Genomic DNA, 19263 nt, shown 5'->3' with positions numbered 1-19263 from the left:
AGCATTCACCACCCACTGTACAGAGCAGTCGGAGGGAGGAAAAAAAAAAAGCAACATACACAAGCTGACAGGCTCATAGCACTCAGTGAGCAAAGAGAACCAAAGGTCCAGGCTCTACAGCTGTTGTCTCTGCTTGTTGCAGCCCCTTTGTACCAAATGGACAAGGTTCCAGTCAACAAAGTGTGCAGGATGTCTAAGATCTTGTATCTATAAATATTAACATTACTATAACTTACTTATGCTGTAATTTAAATATCAGGAATACTGCCTTTGATACAGATCTCAGAGTTGCAGAAAGTGGTTAACCATTCAACAAAGATCCCCTTTCACTGAAACGTAATTCCTCTTACCTGGAATTGGGGTACCCTAGTGGCAACATTTTGGATTTGTTCAGTGGTATGCATGGTGTTATCTAAGAGAGAAATGCAGATACAATTTATTTGTATGAAAACTCCTGTAAAATACGGTGAATGTTGTTCCATGCTTCAGTCTCGTGAAGTATCTAGGGCACAAAAAATGATGAATTGGAGTTAGGGTCATCTCAGAGGCCTGTTTTACCTTCCCATCTCTACTAACATATTTTAATTTGGCTTGAAGAACAGCATAGCATTTTTCCTCCTGTAATACAGTTGGACAACTTTTTATTTGCTTTACAGCTCACATCCCCTATCTGCCTGTTTCCTACAGAGCACTAAATTCAAAGTTTTGATTATGCTCCTGCTTTTGTGCAGATTTTTCCCACCCACGTCGGCTGGACTTTGAATGCAATTTATCTGCAGGGCTGGCCAGTGCATGTCAGCTGGTACTTTTGGTATCCTGCTGGTCTCAAAAGCAAATGAAACTGTCTTACATAAATTCACATTCATATTTAAGAGCACTTGGGGTCTTTTTTTAAAGGATCTTCACGACCCCCCCTGGATTATTGGCTCTTACCCTAAGTTCAATTTACAGTAGGGAGCCAGGAAATTGAACGGATTCACCTCTTAATTATCTGAAGATTTAGCCTGTAAGTTCTGGAAGTTTTTGCAACAGCTTTGAAAATAATGAAACTCTTCAGCAGATGTGCCAGCTGTGTCAGTGCATACCAAACAGAAGGAGCAAACAAAAAAATATTGGCGCCGAGGCTGAATTCGTAACTTCATGTCTCCATTGATGCTGGCCCATTACCACATCTATCTGAAACTATAATCTCTCTTCAGCCTATAGTAGAGAGAGAAGGGAAGGTATTTTGAACCCCGAAGGAGCCCGTCGGTAACTGCTTAGCCCTGCAGTAACCTGCATGTTTTGATCCACTTAGATGGGAAGGAGCTTTTGCAGCAGAGTTCTGAAAGAACGTGAGGTGTGTTGCTGGTCCTGGGAGGAGGCTCCATTTCCCTGTCACTGTTCTTTTCTTAAGGACAGTAATTTTTCACATACACGGCTTCTCATCATTTCAGAGTTGAAATAAACCATGGTTATTAACAGTTACTCTTGTTAATATTATTATTTACTCATTAAAAATAAAAATAAAAAAAAAAAATAAAATACATAATTTCCCACTTCCCACTTAAAAATATAATTATTTACTGTTTTGTTATTTGAAAAAATATGCATTGGAAAATGTGATTTTTCTCTAATGTAGCTTTTTGCTAAAGAATGTCACTTTCATAGTGGAGTAATGACATGATTTCCTCTAGAGTGCCAGCAGCCTAAAGAAAGTTACATACTTAAAGTACATACATACATACTTTTACTGATACTAAAGAAAGTTACTGATATTCTTACTCATTCCCCATCGGTAAAAACGACTAATAGCTTGGACTGTTACCCACAGTGCCCACATTTTCTCTGCCGGCCACCAGGAGTGCTTGCAGATGAGAGTGTGGGGAGACTTTGAAGACTGAGATCCCCAAAACAATAAGCAGTTTTGATTCTCCTTTTTCTACACTGTCTGGTTCCTTTCTGCATGTGAGGCTAGTTACTCATTTATGGGCAGTAGAGCTAACAGTAACAGAGGGCTGATTTTAAATTCCAGTATGTCACTACTAATATAACACTTGTGTGCTCTTTAATCCAAATTACTCAGTAGCACCTGTTTGTTTTGCCATATGTTGCTAGACCTTGAGAAATTCCTGCTCTTGTTAACCAGTAGTTAACGTGTAAGTATAAGTGTTAAAACAATCTTCAAATTCTTTTTAGTTTAGCTGGGATTGGGAGGGCTTTTACAATAATATTTTGAAGATTGTGGTAGCTGACTTTTTGCTGTTTTTTTTTTTTTTTTTTTTTTTTTTCTTGCTTATTTTTTGACTGTTTTCATTGACATGTTTCCTTTTCCCTACAGTTTCCTGGTTAGTTTTATGGTTGATGCCCGTGGGGGCTCGATGAGGGGCAGTCGCCATCATGGAATGCGGATTATCATCCCACCACGCAAGTGCACCGCACCGACCCGTATCACCTGCCGCTTGGTGAAGAGGCATAAACTGGCCAGCCCACCACCAATGGTTGAAGGAGAAGGATTAGCAAGTAGACTTGTAGAAATGGGGCCGGCAGGGGCACAATTTCTAGGGTGAGTTGTTTTATGAATTCCACTGTTTCCACTCATGTTGCATCTTCTGTTTCCTTTATCCTGTGGATCTAAGAAGTTAAACATTGACTCTACCTCATATGACCGTGTAAGATAGGCTACTGGTTTGGAAATAGTGAAAAATGCCAAATTGCCATTCCTACCTTGAAATTGCCCTTGTATTTTAAGGGGATCTTTGCCTCTGTGATGGTTGTAGGGTGAAGCCAAAGGTAAGGAAAGCCATGAAAAGGCCAGATCCTGTCCCCTGCTACTCATGCAACCTCTCTTTGAAGTCAGGAGGAGTTGAGCCTGTAACCCAAAACAGGCTATGACCCTCCTGCTCATAGAGTACCAGAGTAATGTCACTGTCGCAGAAATGTGGCCTAAAGTCATCCACATTGAACTCTGTTCCCTATGCCATGGTGCGTGCAGGAGCCATGCACGAGTTGCTGGGAGCTGCCTGGGTCCCTCCCCGTGAGCAAGGCCACTGTGAGTGAGGGCGGAGTGCTTACTGGAGAGTGTCAAGTAGTGCAAATGCTAGGAAATGACTTTTTTAAAGCTTAAAGTAGGGGAAACAATCCACTATGATGTGGCTTTTTTTCCTAATTATAAATTTTGTTCATTACCATGAGTGGCACCCTGGTGTAAACTGCCGGTTCTGTCGGGAATGACAGCTTGTTCCTAATTTCCCCTTCTCATTTCTCTTCCTGCTGCATGGATGTTATTCAGTAAACTGCATCTTCCTAAAACTCCTCCCCCTCTAAATGAGGGCGAGAGCATGGTTAGCCGAATCCTGCAGCTTGGTCCACAAGGAACAAAATTTATTGGGTAGGATATGTATGGAAAAGATACAGAATGTCTACAGTTTTTCTTTTGTTTCTAATTTTTTGTTATTCCCATTTATTTTTTTATTTATTTAGTTTTCTGAAGCTTTCAGTTGATTTATGTCACTGAAAGAAAATCATAGTGGCTTGATTTAATATAGCTCTGCTACTACCTTGTGCTTACAGGCATGTAAAATTCACTGCCAGCATTCTGCTTTCATAACTTCTGTGCTTCTGTAATTTTTTAAATTTGAAGTGTTTCAACTGCATCAAATACATTTTAATACACGGTGACAGTCCTTTAAGTTCAGCCCTGTGGTAGAGAAGGTATTTACAGGCCTTGAGTGAGTCTGTTTTGGGAAGAGCATTGTAAAATGTGGTCATATAAAGTCTATTATTTATGAAAGATTATTTAAGAAAGTCTCATTGAGCAAATAACTTACTCTAACAATGGAGAAACATTAATCTTTTCAAACTGCGAGAGGCATCTTGTTAAAATAGACTTACAAAGCCAAGTATGCTACCCAAAGGAGCTGCAGTATATGGTCTAAAATGTAAGAATGTTTCTGTACATTTTTGACTGTTGTTTTCAAGCCATATTGTGAAATTTATTGCATTAGGTTTTCAAAATATTGGTGAGTGTTTGGTGTTCAATACCTGTTTAATACCTTCTCACTGAGTATTCTTGTTAAATGTCATGCACAAAATTGTGTGGTTTCTAAATATTTACAGAGACAGTATCTGAAATATTAGCCTGCAAAGATTGTACTACAGTGTTAGTTTTTAGTTTACGCTCCTTTTGAACTAGAGAGTAAACATCTGACCAAGCAATGTATTCCAATTTTTGGTATTTACTTGCTGCACACGATGGGAGACAGCAGCCACATTTCTCTTTCTTGTTAAAGAACTTGAGATTGGAGTAACAGCCTGGGTGTTCTTAAAAGTATCTAAAATGCGTATTAACTGGGAAAAGTACTATATAACTTTCCTCCCTTGGTATGTAACATGAAAACTGGACTCCAATTCATATTTTACTCCTGATGGCTGTTGTGATTTCCGTACTCAGGTAATCGATAGGTTACTGCAGCCAAGCACCTTGCTGGTGCACCGTACTGTGGAAGTGCTGCATGCTCCTCCCATCACGTGGTGTTACTTTTCACTGAGTTGTTACAAAGAGGTGAAATCCTTTACAACCTCTGTAGGAAAATAATGATACTGTCTATTTAAATGTCTTAAAGCTGCATAATCCATAATTGTTCACTTACTGCGTGGTTTCAGTCAGTTGTCGTAGCATACTTGAAAATGCATATCTTGCCTGTGAAGTGTTTGGCAAAAATGTCTGTTTTGTTAAGGAATGGCACATGAAGTGAATGGTGGTTTCTGTCGATTCTTCACAATAATTGTTCAGTAATGCACTTGCAGTCCTCTGTTTAAGGTACATTGTCTGTTGACTTAGGTGTATTATTAACCACCTTCCCATTCTCTTCCCTTTCCCAAAAATGTTTGACAGTAACTAATATAAATGTGGTCATGATGTTGCTAAACTCAGAAAAATCCATTCTGTAAAGATCTAAACATTCCCCAGTGATGTTTACAGATGTTGCAGCTGTGATTTTGGGCATGAGAACCAGAAAGTGAAACTAATGAGAAACAACCTATTGTATTTCACAGGAGCTGCATCAACAGAGAGAGCCAGGGAGAACTTTGAAAAGTTTGGGACTTGGTTTGAAGCCTAAAATCTACATGCACACACAATTCTTGCTGCAGTCAATAGCTGTTGCATAAATTCAATTTCTGAACTAACTTTGGCCACTGTAAATTACTTAAGCCAAATCCAAATTTTGACTATGGTAATGTCAGTTAAAGGTCAGCAGTGCTGCATGTGCTAGATTGCCCACATGCCAGGATATATGTGCAGGGAGAACTGTCTTTAGCAAAACTTGTAGCCATTTCTTCACGTAGGTAACTATTTCAAAAGATTTATATTAAAAATAAGCTACATACAAATGTTTCTGAGTTATATATATGATCTACAGTTTAAATGATAAAGGATTGTGCAGCTTTGGCAATTTTAAAAGCATTTTTACTGTAACAGTACTTACAATTTAAAATGACTGTAGTTTTCTTAAGGATTTAATAACTATAGGAAAATTAAGGGTGGTGAGGAAATATGTGACTTAAAAATAATATGATTCCTTTTTTGTCTAGCCCTGTCATAGTGGAAATCCCACATTTTGGATCAATGCGAGGAAAGGAAAGAGAATTAATCGTACTTCGAAGTGAAAATGGTGAAACGTGGAAGGAACACCAGTATGACAGCAAACATGAAGACTTAACTGAAATACTCAATGGCATGGATGAAGGTAAACGTTTTCTCAAAGTTTTAGCAAGCCTTGTCTTTGTGCAGGCTTGCTAATAGAAGCAGACTAAAGCAACCTAAAATAAAACAGTGCAGAGAATATCTGACTTTGGGGAATACAATGTGTGTTACGTATTAAACTAATGGAAGGATTGTAAAGAAAAACTGTTCAGCAGTGGCCTGGAGACATCCTGAAAAGAGTGGTAAGCTTTGGTCTGAAGTCGTGCCAAGTTTAAGCCAAGTTGCACGGTTGCTTTACAGCACAGAGTTGAGAATAACATCCCAGCTGGAGGTAAGTGTGTTTCTGCTGCTCAGGCAGGGCCACGTGAAGGTCATTCCAAACCAAGGGGAAAGAGTAAATACCAGTTCTATTTGACTTTCCCACAGATGTAGACCTCAGCCTATAGATCATTCTTAGACAGAGTATTGTTTCCAAGGGGTTGCCTCCTCCAAACACATAACCTGCTTCTTGATGCCCATCTGGGAAGTCTGGCTCCCCTGTTTTGTGTGGATGTTGCCGTTTATGTGAGAGTCCCTTAAGAGGAGAGGACTCAGCTGTACTCAATTCATCAGAAGATGCTGTGACAGACCGTCCCTGTGGACATGTTGTGAGCAAAGCCAGGCTGGGGCCACAGAGAACCCATGGCACCACTGCTTTCTTTTCCTAGCAAGTGTTTTTCAGTGCTTGTGCTGATAAACCGTTGCTCTAGCTCTTTGCATCTGAGTGTGAATGAAATAGCCTGTGTGTAGGACTTCTGCGTTCTGTAAGGGTTTACCCACAGGATTTTCTCTGGATAACCTTTTACAGAAAGTCACGGTGCGGTGAGCTTTCCACAAGCTGCAGGAAAGTTTTTTCATTATCAGCCAAAGTGTTTGAAGCAAATGATCAGGCTGTGGATGGCAGCTACGAGGGGTATCTGTGAGCAGGCTCTGTCTTTGATCTTCCTTGTTTGAAGAGGGCAGCCTCAGTAGAAGACAAACTTTGAGGATATAGAAAGGAAAATAGTGCTGTTGTGAGGGGTTCCCTGGGCAATGAGATTAGCATTTTTACTGATCTGGTCATCTGGGAATGGGATTTGCAGGATGGGCGGGTGTAGTATTGTCACTTCGAAGTACTTGAGCTGCACCTGAGCCTGTAAAAATACAGACCAAGTGCAAAGTTCTGTTTGTTACACGATGGTAGCTATTTATTTGGAAATAAATGTAATAGAACCAATCAAGCACTAGGACAGAAACACTGAATATGTAGGGTCAGTGGGTTTGGAAAAATATAACAAACCTTGTCACGGAAAGGTACCTAAAAGCACTGGAGCAGGCAAAAGAGCAAGTGTGGCCCAGGATGGTATTGCTGGGATAAGAATTGCACTGGGATCAAAGGTGTAGTTTTAGCCTTTCTGAAAGAAAAAATCTCACTACCACCCCGTGCTTCTCTGTGCACTACCATATGAAACAGAAAATAATGATTTGGCACTTGAGTGAAATATCTGTGCCTTGTCCATGACGAGGTAGTCAGAACTGAAAAGCAACTTGCTTATTATTTGCTTTTTGTGCTTTTCAAACTGAGCTTAGTTCAATTTGGGGATAGGAAATCTAGGCACAAAACCCTGTTCTGGAGTGCTGCAGCTTGCATTTATAACGGAGGAGCTCCCCTGGGATGCTGTATGGATAAATTCACATCTTGCAGAGAAAGAGGGCTCAATAAATAAGAACAATTTGAGCAGTGGGCATGCAGCCCTCTGTACTTAGAGCCTAAAATAATAATCTTCACAGTTTGGAGCCAGGGTACAATTGTTGAGGATTTCAGGTGGCTCTTCCCTTCTGGGGAGCTGCTGTTTGAGGTTAGTGGGCAGAAGTGCAGCTAGTGAATCACAGGAAGTGTGATGGACACTGGGCTATTCCCTTCGAGTGAAAATATTTAGCACCTTAAACGCCAAGCCACAAAAATGTCATTTATGAACCCAGGCGATCATTTATGTGAGAGAAAGGAGAAAAAATATTACAGTCACACCCAGAGCATTGTGTTGATCATTTGTTCAGTTCATTTTACTTTAATTCTTCTCTAGTTAGGAAAACAAAACCTTCATTAAAATAGTACAAGGACCTTGACAAAATTCTGTTCCATTCAGACGACACCTTTTCTGTTTCAAAAAGTCTTCCAATGTCTCTTTGCAACAAAATTCATCTGTGCGATCATCCCTAAACGCTGGGTGATTCCCTGGCTGTTTCCATGCTGCAGGAATGACTGTTTTCCTATTAAAAGCAGTTGGTCCGTTCTGTGTTAGACCTGCTGTGTTTCACTAGTTCTTCCTGTCTGTGTAGAAGGACAGTCAGACTTTTATTCTTGAATCTTTAATATGCTGACTGTTTTAAAGGTGCAGTCTGCTTTTCTGTTCCGTTTTTTCTGTTTTGCTGTGCTGCTCAGCCTGTGGGGATGACAACGAGGAAGGACATCTTTGCTCCTCTCCCGACATGGGGACTGCTGAAAACCTGCCCGTTCTTTACTGGAAGCAGCACCATCTGCTGGAAAAATGTGTCTCAAACTCAAAATAATCCAGAGCAGAAGGCAGTACTTCAGGGTATTAAATGCAGCATTAAATAATAGCAGAACTTTGCTTTTATTACCATGGAAGAATAGTTAACCATGATGCTAAGAGTCAGTTCCTTTGTTGTCATCAGGTTTCTGCTTGAAGTAATCTTATTTGAAAGATGGTGCTGGGCAAATACAGGGCTGATGGAATACAGGGAATTTGTGTTGCTTTTAGGACTAGGAAGAGTTTGATTCCAAATACAAGAGTACTAGTTCACAGCTTTTGACCATATTATATTTATTTAAAATTAAGTCAAGTGAAATATATGTGTGCGTGCCTTTATATATATGAAAAAAAAAAGGAAAAAGCTCTCTGCCTTACAAATAGCTTACGTTTTCAGTAGGGCTCCTTTTATGTATAACTTGCATTTGCTTTATACGTTCTTGCAGCTTTTACAGGTAGTTTTCTGTACCTGTAGATAAATCATGGGCACAAATGCACATACCTGGGCAGCGAATGTTTTGACAGTCATTTGCAAACTATGGAATGAGACAAGAATTGCAATTATTTGTGGCTACAATATGCTGGCAGCCGCACAGTGTGGTTGCAGATGGGAAGCAGGAGTTCTTATACAAATGCTTCTTTGAATCTACAGATCAAACCAGAATGACCTTGTTTATGCTTGAAGTTTAAAATACCACCATATATCACTCTGCAGTGATTTTGCCACACTTCCAAGAAAAGTTTTGAAACTACCACTGTTAAACCTCATGCTGTGAACGGCAAGATAAGAGACTGTCCTAAAACAGACAAAGCAGCACATAAGGGACATTGCCTCATCTGAAGATGAGGCATCCTTGCTAGCTGTGGCACTGGAAGCACCTAGTTATGTATGTAAACCCTGATGCTGGGAGGGGGCGTTACCAGCATTGTTAAGGCCTCTATGCCCTCACTTTATCCTTGGCCCTTCCCCTTTCTGCATCCCTCCATCTCCTGTAATTTTTTGCATGTGAGCACCGCCTCCTGTGTGACCTGCCTGTATTGCAACAATTTCGTAATGGGCATGTCTGTTTACTGGGGAAACTGGTATCCTATGCTTGTCCCATCTTCCAGTCTCTGCACAGAGACGAGTTCAGCTCTGCTGTAGCTAGTTAGAAGTGCAGGAAGTTTGCAAAACTCAGAGAGCTGTTCAGTCTGCTAAATACAGGTGAGCTAGCAAAACTCCTTCTAAGGCCCTGGCAAGGGAAATAAGATCCCAGATGACACAGAGACACCCTGGAGCTCCTGGAACAGCCAGGTGTTCTGTGTCTTCTCTGATACCATTTCCAGGTAAAAGTCACTTGCTCTGTATTACTTTATTGGAAAGTAAAAATGAAAGGTATCAGATATGAGATAAAGTTGATCCACAGCTGGTGCTCACCTGACAAAACTGGTGTGCTTGCATTTCTTGACCTGAGCTAGCCGATGTGAGGTCCACCTCTGCCCTCGGAGAATGTAGCTGGGTTTCTTCTCTCCTGTCCAGGAACCATAACATAACACTCATATGGCATGGGCTAGAGGGAGGGTAAGGAGTGATCTTCCTTTCCTCCCTTCTTTCCTTCTCTCCATCTCATCTCTGGCTACTCACTCCCTCCAGCCACCTTAGGATAAGCGTACCGTTGACTTTGGAGGCTGGGGAAGACCTATGCAAGGAGTATGTGTAATCCCTTTCTCTTGACATACCAAAACTCAGCAGCAATAGGTGTTCTTTGGACTAGTAGCACAATCGTGGAAAGTGACACTGGGAGACTTCCCGATTCGGCCATTAACCTCTGCTTTGCTTCTCTGCTTTGCCATTCCTACCTGTAAGTTAAGGTGTAAAGCATACTTCTCTGTCATTTTAAAACAAACAAAAGCTTTGAGGTTTTTGATTGTAATGCATTACATAGGAATGAAGCGTCAGCAGTTGAGGAAAATAGTGATGCTTGCTCTTGTTGTGAAATGCATCAGGTGTGTTCAGGAAACGTGACCTCTCCCAAGACAAGTTTTCCCTGTTTCATTCCTTCTGTCATGCTAACACTGCATTCCTTATGCATCCAGAGAGGTGGTTTAAGATTGCTCATCTTCTGTGTTTTTTGTGGGTCTTTTGTTTGTTTGTTTTTGTTAGAGGGCAACTTCACATAGAAGATTGCATACATATTACTCAACATAATGTCCATATGTGTAGTCCAGCTCCTCTCCATGCCTGGCTGTTCTGCCACTCTCATCTGTGCACCTTCTTGCTCTAAGGGAGAGTGCCTGCCACACTCAAAGGTTTTTGAGAAGTTCTTACATAAAACACTTGATTTTCAGCTTCAGGACAATTTTAATTATCCTTCAGCTTTGTGAGCGTTTTACAGTGAGTTTGTCTCTAGTGACAAACACTAGAGTACACAGGATTTACCAGTCAAGATAATACCTGCCTGGGAATTTAAAGATCCAGTTTGTCTCCAGCACAAGCCATTGCTTCCAGACGCTGCAGGCAGAATACCTAATTCATTAGAGGGCTTCAGATATCATCTCTGAGTCAAAGTAAATGGAAGCTGACGTTATGATAAGAAATTATCCTTTTCTGGTAGCTTCGTATGATCCACAGCAACACTGTGCAATTAATCCAAATTAGCTGCAGAGGGTTTTAAATGGAAAACTGACATTTTACCAAACATAAATTCTAATTCTTTTGGAGCTGTAATTGAGCTTACATGCTCCGTGGAGGAAAATGGCTCAGCCACACACAGACGTGTACAAGTGTCTGTTGTCATGGCACCATTTTTGGTCCTCTTGCTGCATCTGGTAGAAGTATCGTCTTTTTGAGAATAAACTTTCTTCTTTAGAAATGTGATACTTTTTAAAGGACGAAAATAAGAGTGGGGACTTGTGGACTGCTGGAGTAAAACCAATTACAATGACTAAAAAGGCAAAATGCAAGAAAATTACAGGAGAATGCCTGGTAGTCACATAATTATCTCCATTTGTGAACAGTGTTTATATCCCAGGGGTTTCATTAGTGCATATATATGTAAGTATACATACAGTTGCATGGTTAGTTGTACTTGTAACATATCACTTCTCCTCAGTGTGTACATGTACACAGAGTTTACTTAATACAGGTGGATTCTCCATATCCCTTTCTGAGTCCTGGTGACCCCACATGCTGGGAATGTGGCAGAGCATGCAAATTCTTGGTGACCTGTTTCTGTTCCAGGTGTTTCTGGGAACTCATTAAGTATCTGGGAACTGAGGAGCACAATGCAGTTATTTTGGGGCATATACCTGTATGACTGGAAGCCTAATTTGGGAAGGGATCCTCACTGTGGTTTCACAGGTAGTGCTGGCAGACAGCTCTGTCACATCCACAGTCTACCGCAGCCCTCAGTGTCTGGTCAGGAATATGTGGATGCCACTTTGGGAGATGACTTCCTCAAGTGCTTTAGCTGGGCAAGCTCTGGTTTGGACACCTGGTGTAAAGTTAGTCCATGAACTGATAATGATTTTCTCTGCATGCCAGAGCTGTTTGAGGGAGGGGACTGGAGATACACATCTTGTGAAGGTGTGCTCAGAAAGATCAGTGCACTTAGTGCTTCCAGATTTACATGAGAGAGGAAAGAAGCTCGACTACCTCTTCCACATCTCGGTGGGTTCCAGTGACAGACCTGCCATCCCGTGGCAGCTGCTGCTGCACAACGTCACGTGCCAGTGCCTCAGTGCCCTGGCAGGTCTGTGTCTGATGCTGCTGGCACTCAGAGTCATGATTTCAGCAAAAGTTCACTGAGCAAACCAAAGCTTGATGATTAACAGTGTTGTTTTTCTGTCTTGTTTGTTTCTTTTTTTTTTCCTGTAGTAAATTAAAAAAAAAAAATCTTCAGAAGTATTTTAAGGCAGACTAAAAACCTTACATGTACCAGATGTGTCTGGTCTGAACCTGGACAGGTAATGTCAGGAATTTTTAACTGTCTTCTCCCACCAGAGCTGGACAGTGTTGAGGAGCTAGAGAAGAAGCGTATCTGCAGGATCGTCACAAAGGATTTCCCTCAGTACTTCGCAGTGGTCTCACGAATCAAGCAGGAGAGTAACCAAATCGGCCCGGAGGGAGGGGTGCTGAGCAGCACAACGGTGCCACGTGTCCAGGCGGCCTTCCCCGAGGGTGCTCTAACCAAAAGAATCCGCGTGGGGCTCCAGGTAAGGACATAACCTGTGTGGTTGGTCTTAACACACAAAGCTTACAGCTAAGGAGCCCGCTTCTCCCTAGTCCCTAGCAGCGAGTTGCAGCTCACACCTGAGCTCTGAACTGGTGGGTGGCTGCCCAGGCGCATGCTCTGCATCTCAGCGCTCCCCTGGTGAAGGCGAAGCACAGTCCTCCACCCTGTGGCAAAAACCCAGCTCACCTTGAGTATCGCTTAGCCTCTGAAAAACAGAGAGAAAAGGCAGAGGTTTGGAGCCACAGCAAGCTGCACTGGGAAGTCTTCTGTGAGCTGCACAGACACTGTGCAGTCCAGCCTCCTGGCCAAGTAGCAGCTTGTGCCTGGTGTCAATGGACAGAGCAGTGCATTTGGGACGGAGCTTATGCAGCTGTTGGCCAGCTGTTTCTGGGTCAAAGATCTTGTACATACATCTGTTGAAGCTTAGGACACTGGTGTTCCTGGCGATATGTAGAATCTGGGAAAGGCAAATAGCTTAAACTCTCCATGAACAAACTGCACAGAAAGTGGATAAATACTCTAAAGGATGTATCTTTTCATTGGGTTCTGCTAATTATCACTTAAAATTACTTAATAACTTGAGAGGTCTGATGGGTTCATGAAATCAGGATGCTGGGTTGGATTCCAGTGCTTGGAATTCACTCTGGAACATTTTTCATCCACTAACAGTATTTCACATAAAGACAATTGAACTTGAGAAACTGGAAGCTCTGCTATTATAGTTATACAGCTGCTTTTCCAGAGCTATCTAGTGTGAAGGAAATGCATCTCTATATGCAGTGTTGTCGCTGCTGAGATTACAAAGTAGCTGCATACTCTATCAGTACAGTGTGTAGTTTGAATAATGCAGCAAGTCACAGTTCAGCCTGATTGAAACAAGGACTTCAAAATTATTAAAAAAAAAAAAAAAAAAAAAAAAAGCACATGCAAAACAAGAGTTTCCCATGAGATGCCTATCAGTTTTGAGTTCAAGTCTTGCATGACAAAAACTGTTAAACTTACATAATTTTTCTTTCCATACTGCTTATTCATTCTTCTTCCTTTACCCCTATAAAAAGTTAGGGAATCTCCAGAGGCACAAAACTGAGGTAGAAAGTCTGAAAATTGCTTATATCTCAGCTGCTGCTTACAGCAACTATTTGCACTCTGTATGAATTTGACCCAAGCAAATAGTAATCAATAATGGAATGACCTCGGAAGCACTGGGGACAGAGGTAAATCAGGAGTACAAAGTGTTCCTTAGGAGCATGGGTTCATGCCTGGCAGACGTGAGAATTGCTCAGCGTCTGAGACAGCACGTCTAGTCCTCACTGCTCAATACTCTGCTAACAAAGTAGGGCTCATCTTGCATTTCGAAATTTTATTTGATGTCACCCATCACTGTAAATTAAAAAGAAGCAACCTCAGAAAACCTCTCAGCAAACACTACAGGCAACCTTCTGAGATTTACAGCTTTGCTCAACAAGTTAGCTATTAAGAAATCACAAGTGGGTTGTGGAGAAAAATACTAAGGCATGCACTAATAATCGCAGTAGGGAGCTATAGGAGAAAACTCCCTAGGAAAAAAACAAAGTTCTATAGAAAATTTAAAGGAAAAGTGAATTACCTTTTCAAAAACAGTTGTGCATATCTACAGCCAATTTGTAGCACGAGTTTAAAATATTTTCCCTGTGTTGACAGGCTCAACCAGTTCCAGAGGAGATTGTTAAAAAAGTCCTTGGAAATAAAGCAACTTTCAGTCCCATCGTCACTGTGGAGCCAAGAAGAAGAAAATTTCATAAGCCAATAACCATGACAATTCCTGTGCCACCTCCATCAGGAGAAGGTGTAACCAATGGGTACAAAGGAGACACGACGCCCAGCCTTCGACTTCTATGTAGCATTACAGGTTAGATAAAATCATTCTCTTTGCAAAGTTTTTGGTGACAGAAGAGCCTCGTTGCTCACTCAAGTAGCTGTAAAGCTTGTTCTTTCCAGTTAGGGAAGGCTGATGTGCTCGGTCCAGTAGATTTCAGATCACTTCTCAGCAAAGTCACCTGAGGTCACCTGGAAGGCTCCCACTGATTCCCTGGGCTTTTAGTCTCATCTCATGCTATTGTAAAAGAACTCCTGCCAACAGATATTAAATAGTATTTTATATTTAGCTAGTACAAAGAACTTCAGCCTTGGCTATTAAATGTAGTTGTCAATAAAAGTAGTTTGCAGATGTAGTTCTGGCCTACCTGCAGAAGTCATTCTGGCCTAGCTGATATCAAGAGAAGTTTCCCTACAGACTGTAGGTTTGTATCTTGCTTACATCAGCATCGTTTCCTGGTATGTAACATATGACATAATATGTATATAACATGTAGCTCAGCTCTTGGAAAACGCTATCTACATTGTTTTTTGCTGTGTGAAGCAAAATAACTTAAGCTAGAAATACTCCTATGTATCCTGTGCTTGATTTCTAAAAGAAAATCTTCATGATTTATATTTACGCAGGAGGTACTTCACCTGCACAGTGGGAGGACATCACAGGCACCACTCCACTGACGTTTTCAAATGACTGTGTCTCATTCACAACCAATGTTTCAGCCAGGTATGGTGGCAGAGCTTGTCAAATGCACCCAGGGAGTAGTTACTGTTGGTTAACAGTGTGCATTATTGTGAGGGCGCTTTTTGTGTTGTGGTGATGGTGGTTTTTTGTTGTTTTTTGTTGTTTGGCTCTCTGTAAGTCTTCTGCAAGACTGATGAAGCAGTAATGGACCAGATGCTTCTTTGTCACTGCGTATCAGCATACCACATATTTGAGGTTGCACATGAATCTTTGTCCTGGCCTTTTCTGCTAGGGGTGAGTCTCCTGGCAATCATACATGCTGTTTCTCTAAACAAAGGTGTCAGTGCCACACAGGGGTTTGTTTTCCTGGAAACAGCAACAGAATAGGGAAGTTGAAAAGGGACATTCAATAAAAGAATTTGGAGTTATTTACATTACATACATTGGAGAATTTGGAAAATATACATTAAAATGTAAAAGTTGCTGCTCTTTGGCTTTTTAGTTGAAGATTATGTAAAATTACTTTCACAAAAATCTAATTTACAAAAAAAAATCAAGGTTTTAAATTAATTTTATGGAATTAGTAGAGTTCTTTTTGGTTTATTTTTAAAGGCTTGAGCAATGTTTGAACATAGTGAAAAGCTGATTTAACAGTTCTCTTTTTCGTGTTCAGATTTTGGCTTGCAGACTGCCATCAAGTACTAGAGACTGTTGGGCTGGCAACACAGCTTTATAGAGAATTAATATGTGTTCCTTACATGGCAAAGTTTGTTATATTTGCCAAAATGAACGACCCTGTGGAATCCAATTTGCGTTGCTTCTGCATGACTGATGACAAAGTGGACAAAACTTTGGAGCAACAAGAGAATTTTGAAGAAGTTGCAAGAAGCAAAGACATTGAGGTATATTTCTTACAGCTGGCTTCCTCCTTGTAAACAGACAGTGTGTTTTCCAAATGGCAGTAAGTTCTGCAAAAGTCACTGTGAGCCCAGTTAAATAAAGGCTCGCAGCAATGCTGTGTCAAAAAGCTTCTTGAGGTGATGTCAAAAAAGGACAAGGGAGGGGGGAGTATGTAGAGCTGTCTCCAGATGGATGCCCCAGGCTAGTGTTTGGTGGGGTTTGCACCTGCTGTTGTCAAGTAACCTTGGGTTTTGCAGAAAGCTGACCTGGAATTCTTTCTCGCTGGCATCACAGACACACAGTCACAACTAGGGCTGGTTTATGGTGAATAGGCACCAAGACGTAGTTTCCTGAAGGAAATCTAGATATTCTTACTTCAGAAAAGCCACTCACATAGCACAGTTTCCCAAACTACTGGCACTCAAAATGCCTTGCCATAATGCACAGTGATTTTCTAGTTTGTCACTGAATTTAATCTGAATGGAGATTTATGCTAAACTCAGGAACTGTAGTGGGCAAATCATGCTGTACTTACTTGTCGTTTCATAGTATATCCACGCGTTTTATTGATTGTCATTTTATTACTTTGATAGGTTCTGGAAGGAAAACCTATTTACGTTGATTGCTATGGAAACCTGGCCCCTTTGACTAAAGGAGGACAGCAGCTTGTTTTTAATTTTTATGCTTTCAAAGAAAATAGACTGCCATTCTCTATCAAGGTAAAAGCAAAACAAGCCAGCTAATTCTGCTGAGGTGTTTTTTTATTTTCTTGTGATAACACTTTTTCAGCCAAATAGAACTAACTTGCCCCGAGGATGTAAGTGTCATTATTTAATATGTGGATAGTGTGGAGAGTGCTTTGCTGCATGAAGCCACAAAAGAGTTGCTGACAAAGCTGGGACCAGAAAACCCATGACAAGGACTCATGAACTTCTGTTCACAAATAACAGAATAGCAGCATTAGATCGCTATGTCCCAGGGACTAAGAAAAGGTGATATGTTTGATAACATACTGTACAGCAGAATAGGCTCCAAAAAGTGCATACAGACTGGTCTCCTCTAAATTACCATGAATGGAAGCTCAGTTTCCTTTGCATTACCATAGCTTTTGTGCAAAAGAAGTTTTTCAGCGCATACATGTAGGTTTTGAGCATAAGTGCAGAACATTGCAGAAAAAAATGAAGGTGAGCTGAAAATACCTCTCAGTTTTATACTGGGATGTTGCTATCTGTTTGGATTCACCCAGTGTCTTTTCTTACATGGATTGCAGGAACTTCTTTCCTGTCAGAGAGTTTCATGGTAACACCTTTTATCCTGCTGAGAGAGGAGGCCGAGTCCCAGCTCAATAATATTGATCTTGACCCATTAGGTAGTTTCTTGTGGAAGGAAACTCTGAAAAACCCTCCAGAAGCCTCCTCTAGCTATCTAGATTACTGCATATTACTCAACTATACCGTAATTTCTGCTCTAGGTAAGAGACACCAGCCAGGAACCCTGTGGACGATTATCATTTTTGAAAGAACCAAAGACTACAAAAGGACTGCCACAAACAGCTGTTTGCAACTTGAATATCACTTTGCCAGCACACAAAAAGGTATTTGTTGGGAAAAAAACATTTGTGTTAGGGTTGGTTTGATTTTATTTTTGCTTTTTTAGTTTGTCTTTTTTCTGCTAAAGAAACTTTAAGAAATGCTGGTCATGAGAATGCTTTGGAATATGATAAAGGCTTTTTAAATTTATGTTTTATTGGTTTCCTGTATGTAGAACGCTTTTAAAGTCTCTTGTTACTGTGGTGTCAAGTTCCTATAATTTTTATGATTCTGTTTACAGCTCATGCTTCAGCCTGCAAGTCATAGGTTTATGCTTTCAGTAATGTCACACATTGATTTGCATTGGATGTAAGATTTTTTTTTGTGTGTGTTGGCATTTTGGATTTGCTTTGCCTTATAAATCAGCTTGCATTTTGTGCTCCCAATTTGGTCCTTTTCATATCCTGATATTCTTTTCCCTGCTGTCCATTATAATATTCCTTGTCTCTGCAATGCATCTTTGGACCAAAAGGAAACAGAGTCAGATCAAGATGATGAGGTAATATAAACACTGTCTTCTGTTTTTATTTTCTTCAGATGTAGTGAAGAAAAGTCAATATGTTACAGAAAGTAATAAATAATATTTTTAACTATGGCATTGAAGTAATATTTACAGAATAACCATATCCTCAACATACTCTGTTGCAAAACAGTTGAAGTTCACAAATGGAAAAAAAAAAGATTATATTTTACAAAATTAAACTACATATTGAATAATAGTAGTCTAAAATTTAACTGATTTTCTTTTGGAGAAAAAAAAAAAAAAAAGATATAATTACTACATTCAGACCAAGTCCATTTTTTACAAAATTGAGAGGAGCTTATTGGGTGTGATTTTTAGCTCTTCAAAGAACGCTGCCGGTACTTTGGTAACTCGTGTGTCTGAGAAAGTATTAGCAACGGTAGCCTATAATATTTTATTTCTGAAAATAAACTGGACTCTTCTAAAAAAGCAAAATAACTAAGAAGAATTTCTAAATATTGTGTATAAAGCTATTTTCAAGTAGACCTCAGTTATTTGCAGCTTAAAAATCCCCAGTTTGCTGGAAACCGCAACATTAGATTGTCAGGAAATTGAGTGGATTTTATTCCAGAGATAGCAATAAAAGAGATCACCTTATAAAAGAAACCACATAGATGCATCCGTTTTACCTAGCAGCAAAGTTTTCTTCTCTTCCTGGTGGAAAACAAATATCAGTAGCCACCTGCTGACTAAAATAGAAATAACACACTCCTTACATGTTAAAAAATAATAATAGCAACCATATCACTTTGTATTCACAGTGTTTAATCCCAGTCAGCTATTATATAGCTAGAACAAAAGTTTTCTTTCTAAACAAAACATATTTTTAGAGACAGTAAAGTGAATTGATTTCTAAAGGACTTGTAGTATTGAAGACATCACACTAGCAGCTAACCCATCAAATGCAGCAACTTATGATGCAATTTATTAGTTAACAGTAGTAGTCCGCTTTCTAATCTGCATCTTTGCATTTTGTGCCTATTAAAAAAATCCCCTCCCATGCCTTTTTTTTGTCCTTAATGTATTCACTTTAAAGCCAGTGTACATTGTGGTGTATGTGTTTTCAGGACAAATCAATCTGGGGAGGAATATTTGATCGGTCGAATTTGTACTTCTCTAAATGTTTTATGTCTGTATCTGTAGTCTTTTGTGTTGATCTCCTGTTCTCCTAGTCAAAGGTGTTTATTTTACAGAGAATTAGAAATATCATGCCATTTCTAGTAGTCTGAAGCAGTTTATTTAGTG

General features: G+C 40.2%; 1 protein-coding gene across 2 annotated transcripts in view; it reads left to right on the top strand.

Annotated features, from left to right (window-relative positions):
- The window catches only part of ANK3 (ankyrin 3), a gene marked incomplete at its 5' end in the record, with an annotated part of 292518 nt that overhangs the window by 235407 nt on the left and 37848 nt on the right, over positions 1-19263 (top strand). Inside the window, 9 exons of one of the 2 annotated variants that reach the window (XM_084290404.1) lie at positions 2321-2545; positions 5575-5729; positions 12239-12450; positions 14151-14358; positions 14952-15048; positions 15680-15908; positions 16500-16625; positions 17378-17500; positions 17968-17994. In XM_084290404.1, coding sequence (XP_084146530.1) covers positions 2321-2545; positions 5575-5729; positions 12239-12450; positions 14151-14358; positions 14952-15048; positions 15680-15908; positions 16500-16625; positions 17378-17500; positions 17968-17994 — 1402 coding nt within the window. The remainder of the gene's footprint in view (positions 1-2320; positions 2546-5574; positions 5730-12238; positions 12451-14150; positions 14359-14951; positions 15049-15679; positions 15909-16499; positions 16626-17377; positions 17501-17967; positions 17995-19263) is intronic. The other variant, XM_084290405.1, reaches the window with a different exon arrangement.

Source organism: Netta rufina (assembly GCF_964035555.1).
Source record: "Netta rufina genome assembly, chromosome: 7".
Lineage (NCBI taxonomy): Eukaryota > Metazoa > Chordata > Aves > Anseriformes > Anatidae > Netta > Netta rufina.
The sequence above is the reverse complement of the archived record's forward strand: the minus strand, read 5'-3'. Positions and strand labels throughout refer to the sequence as shown.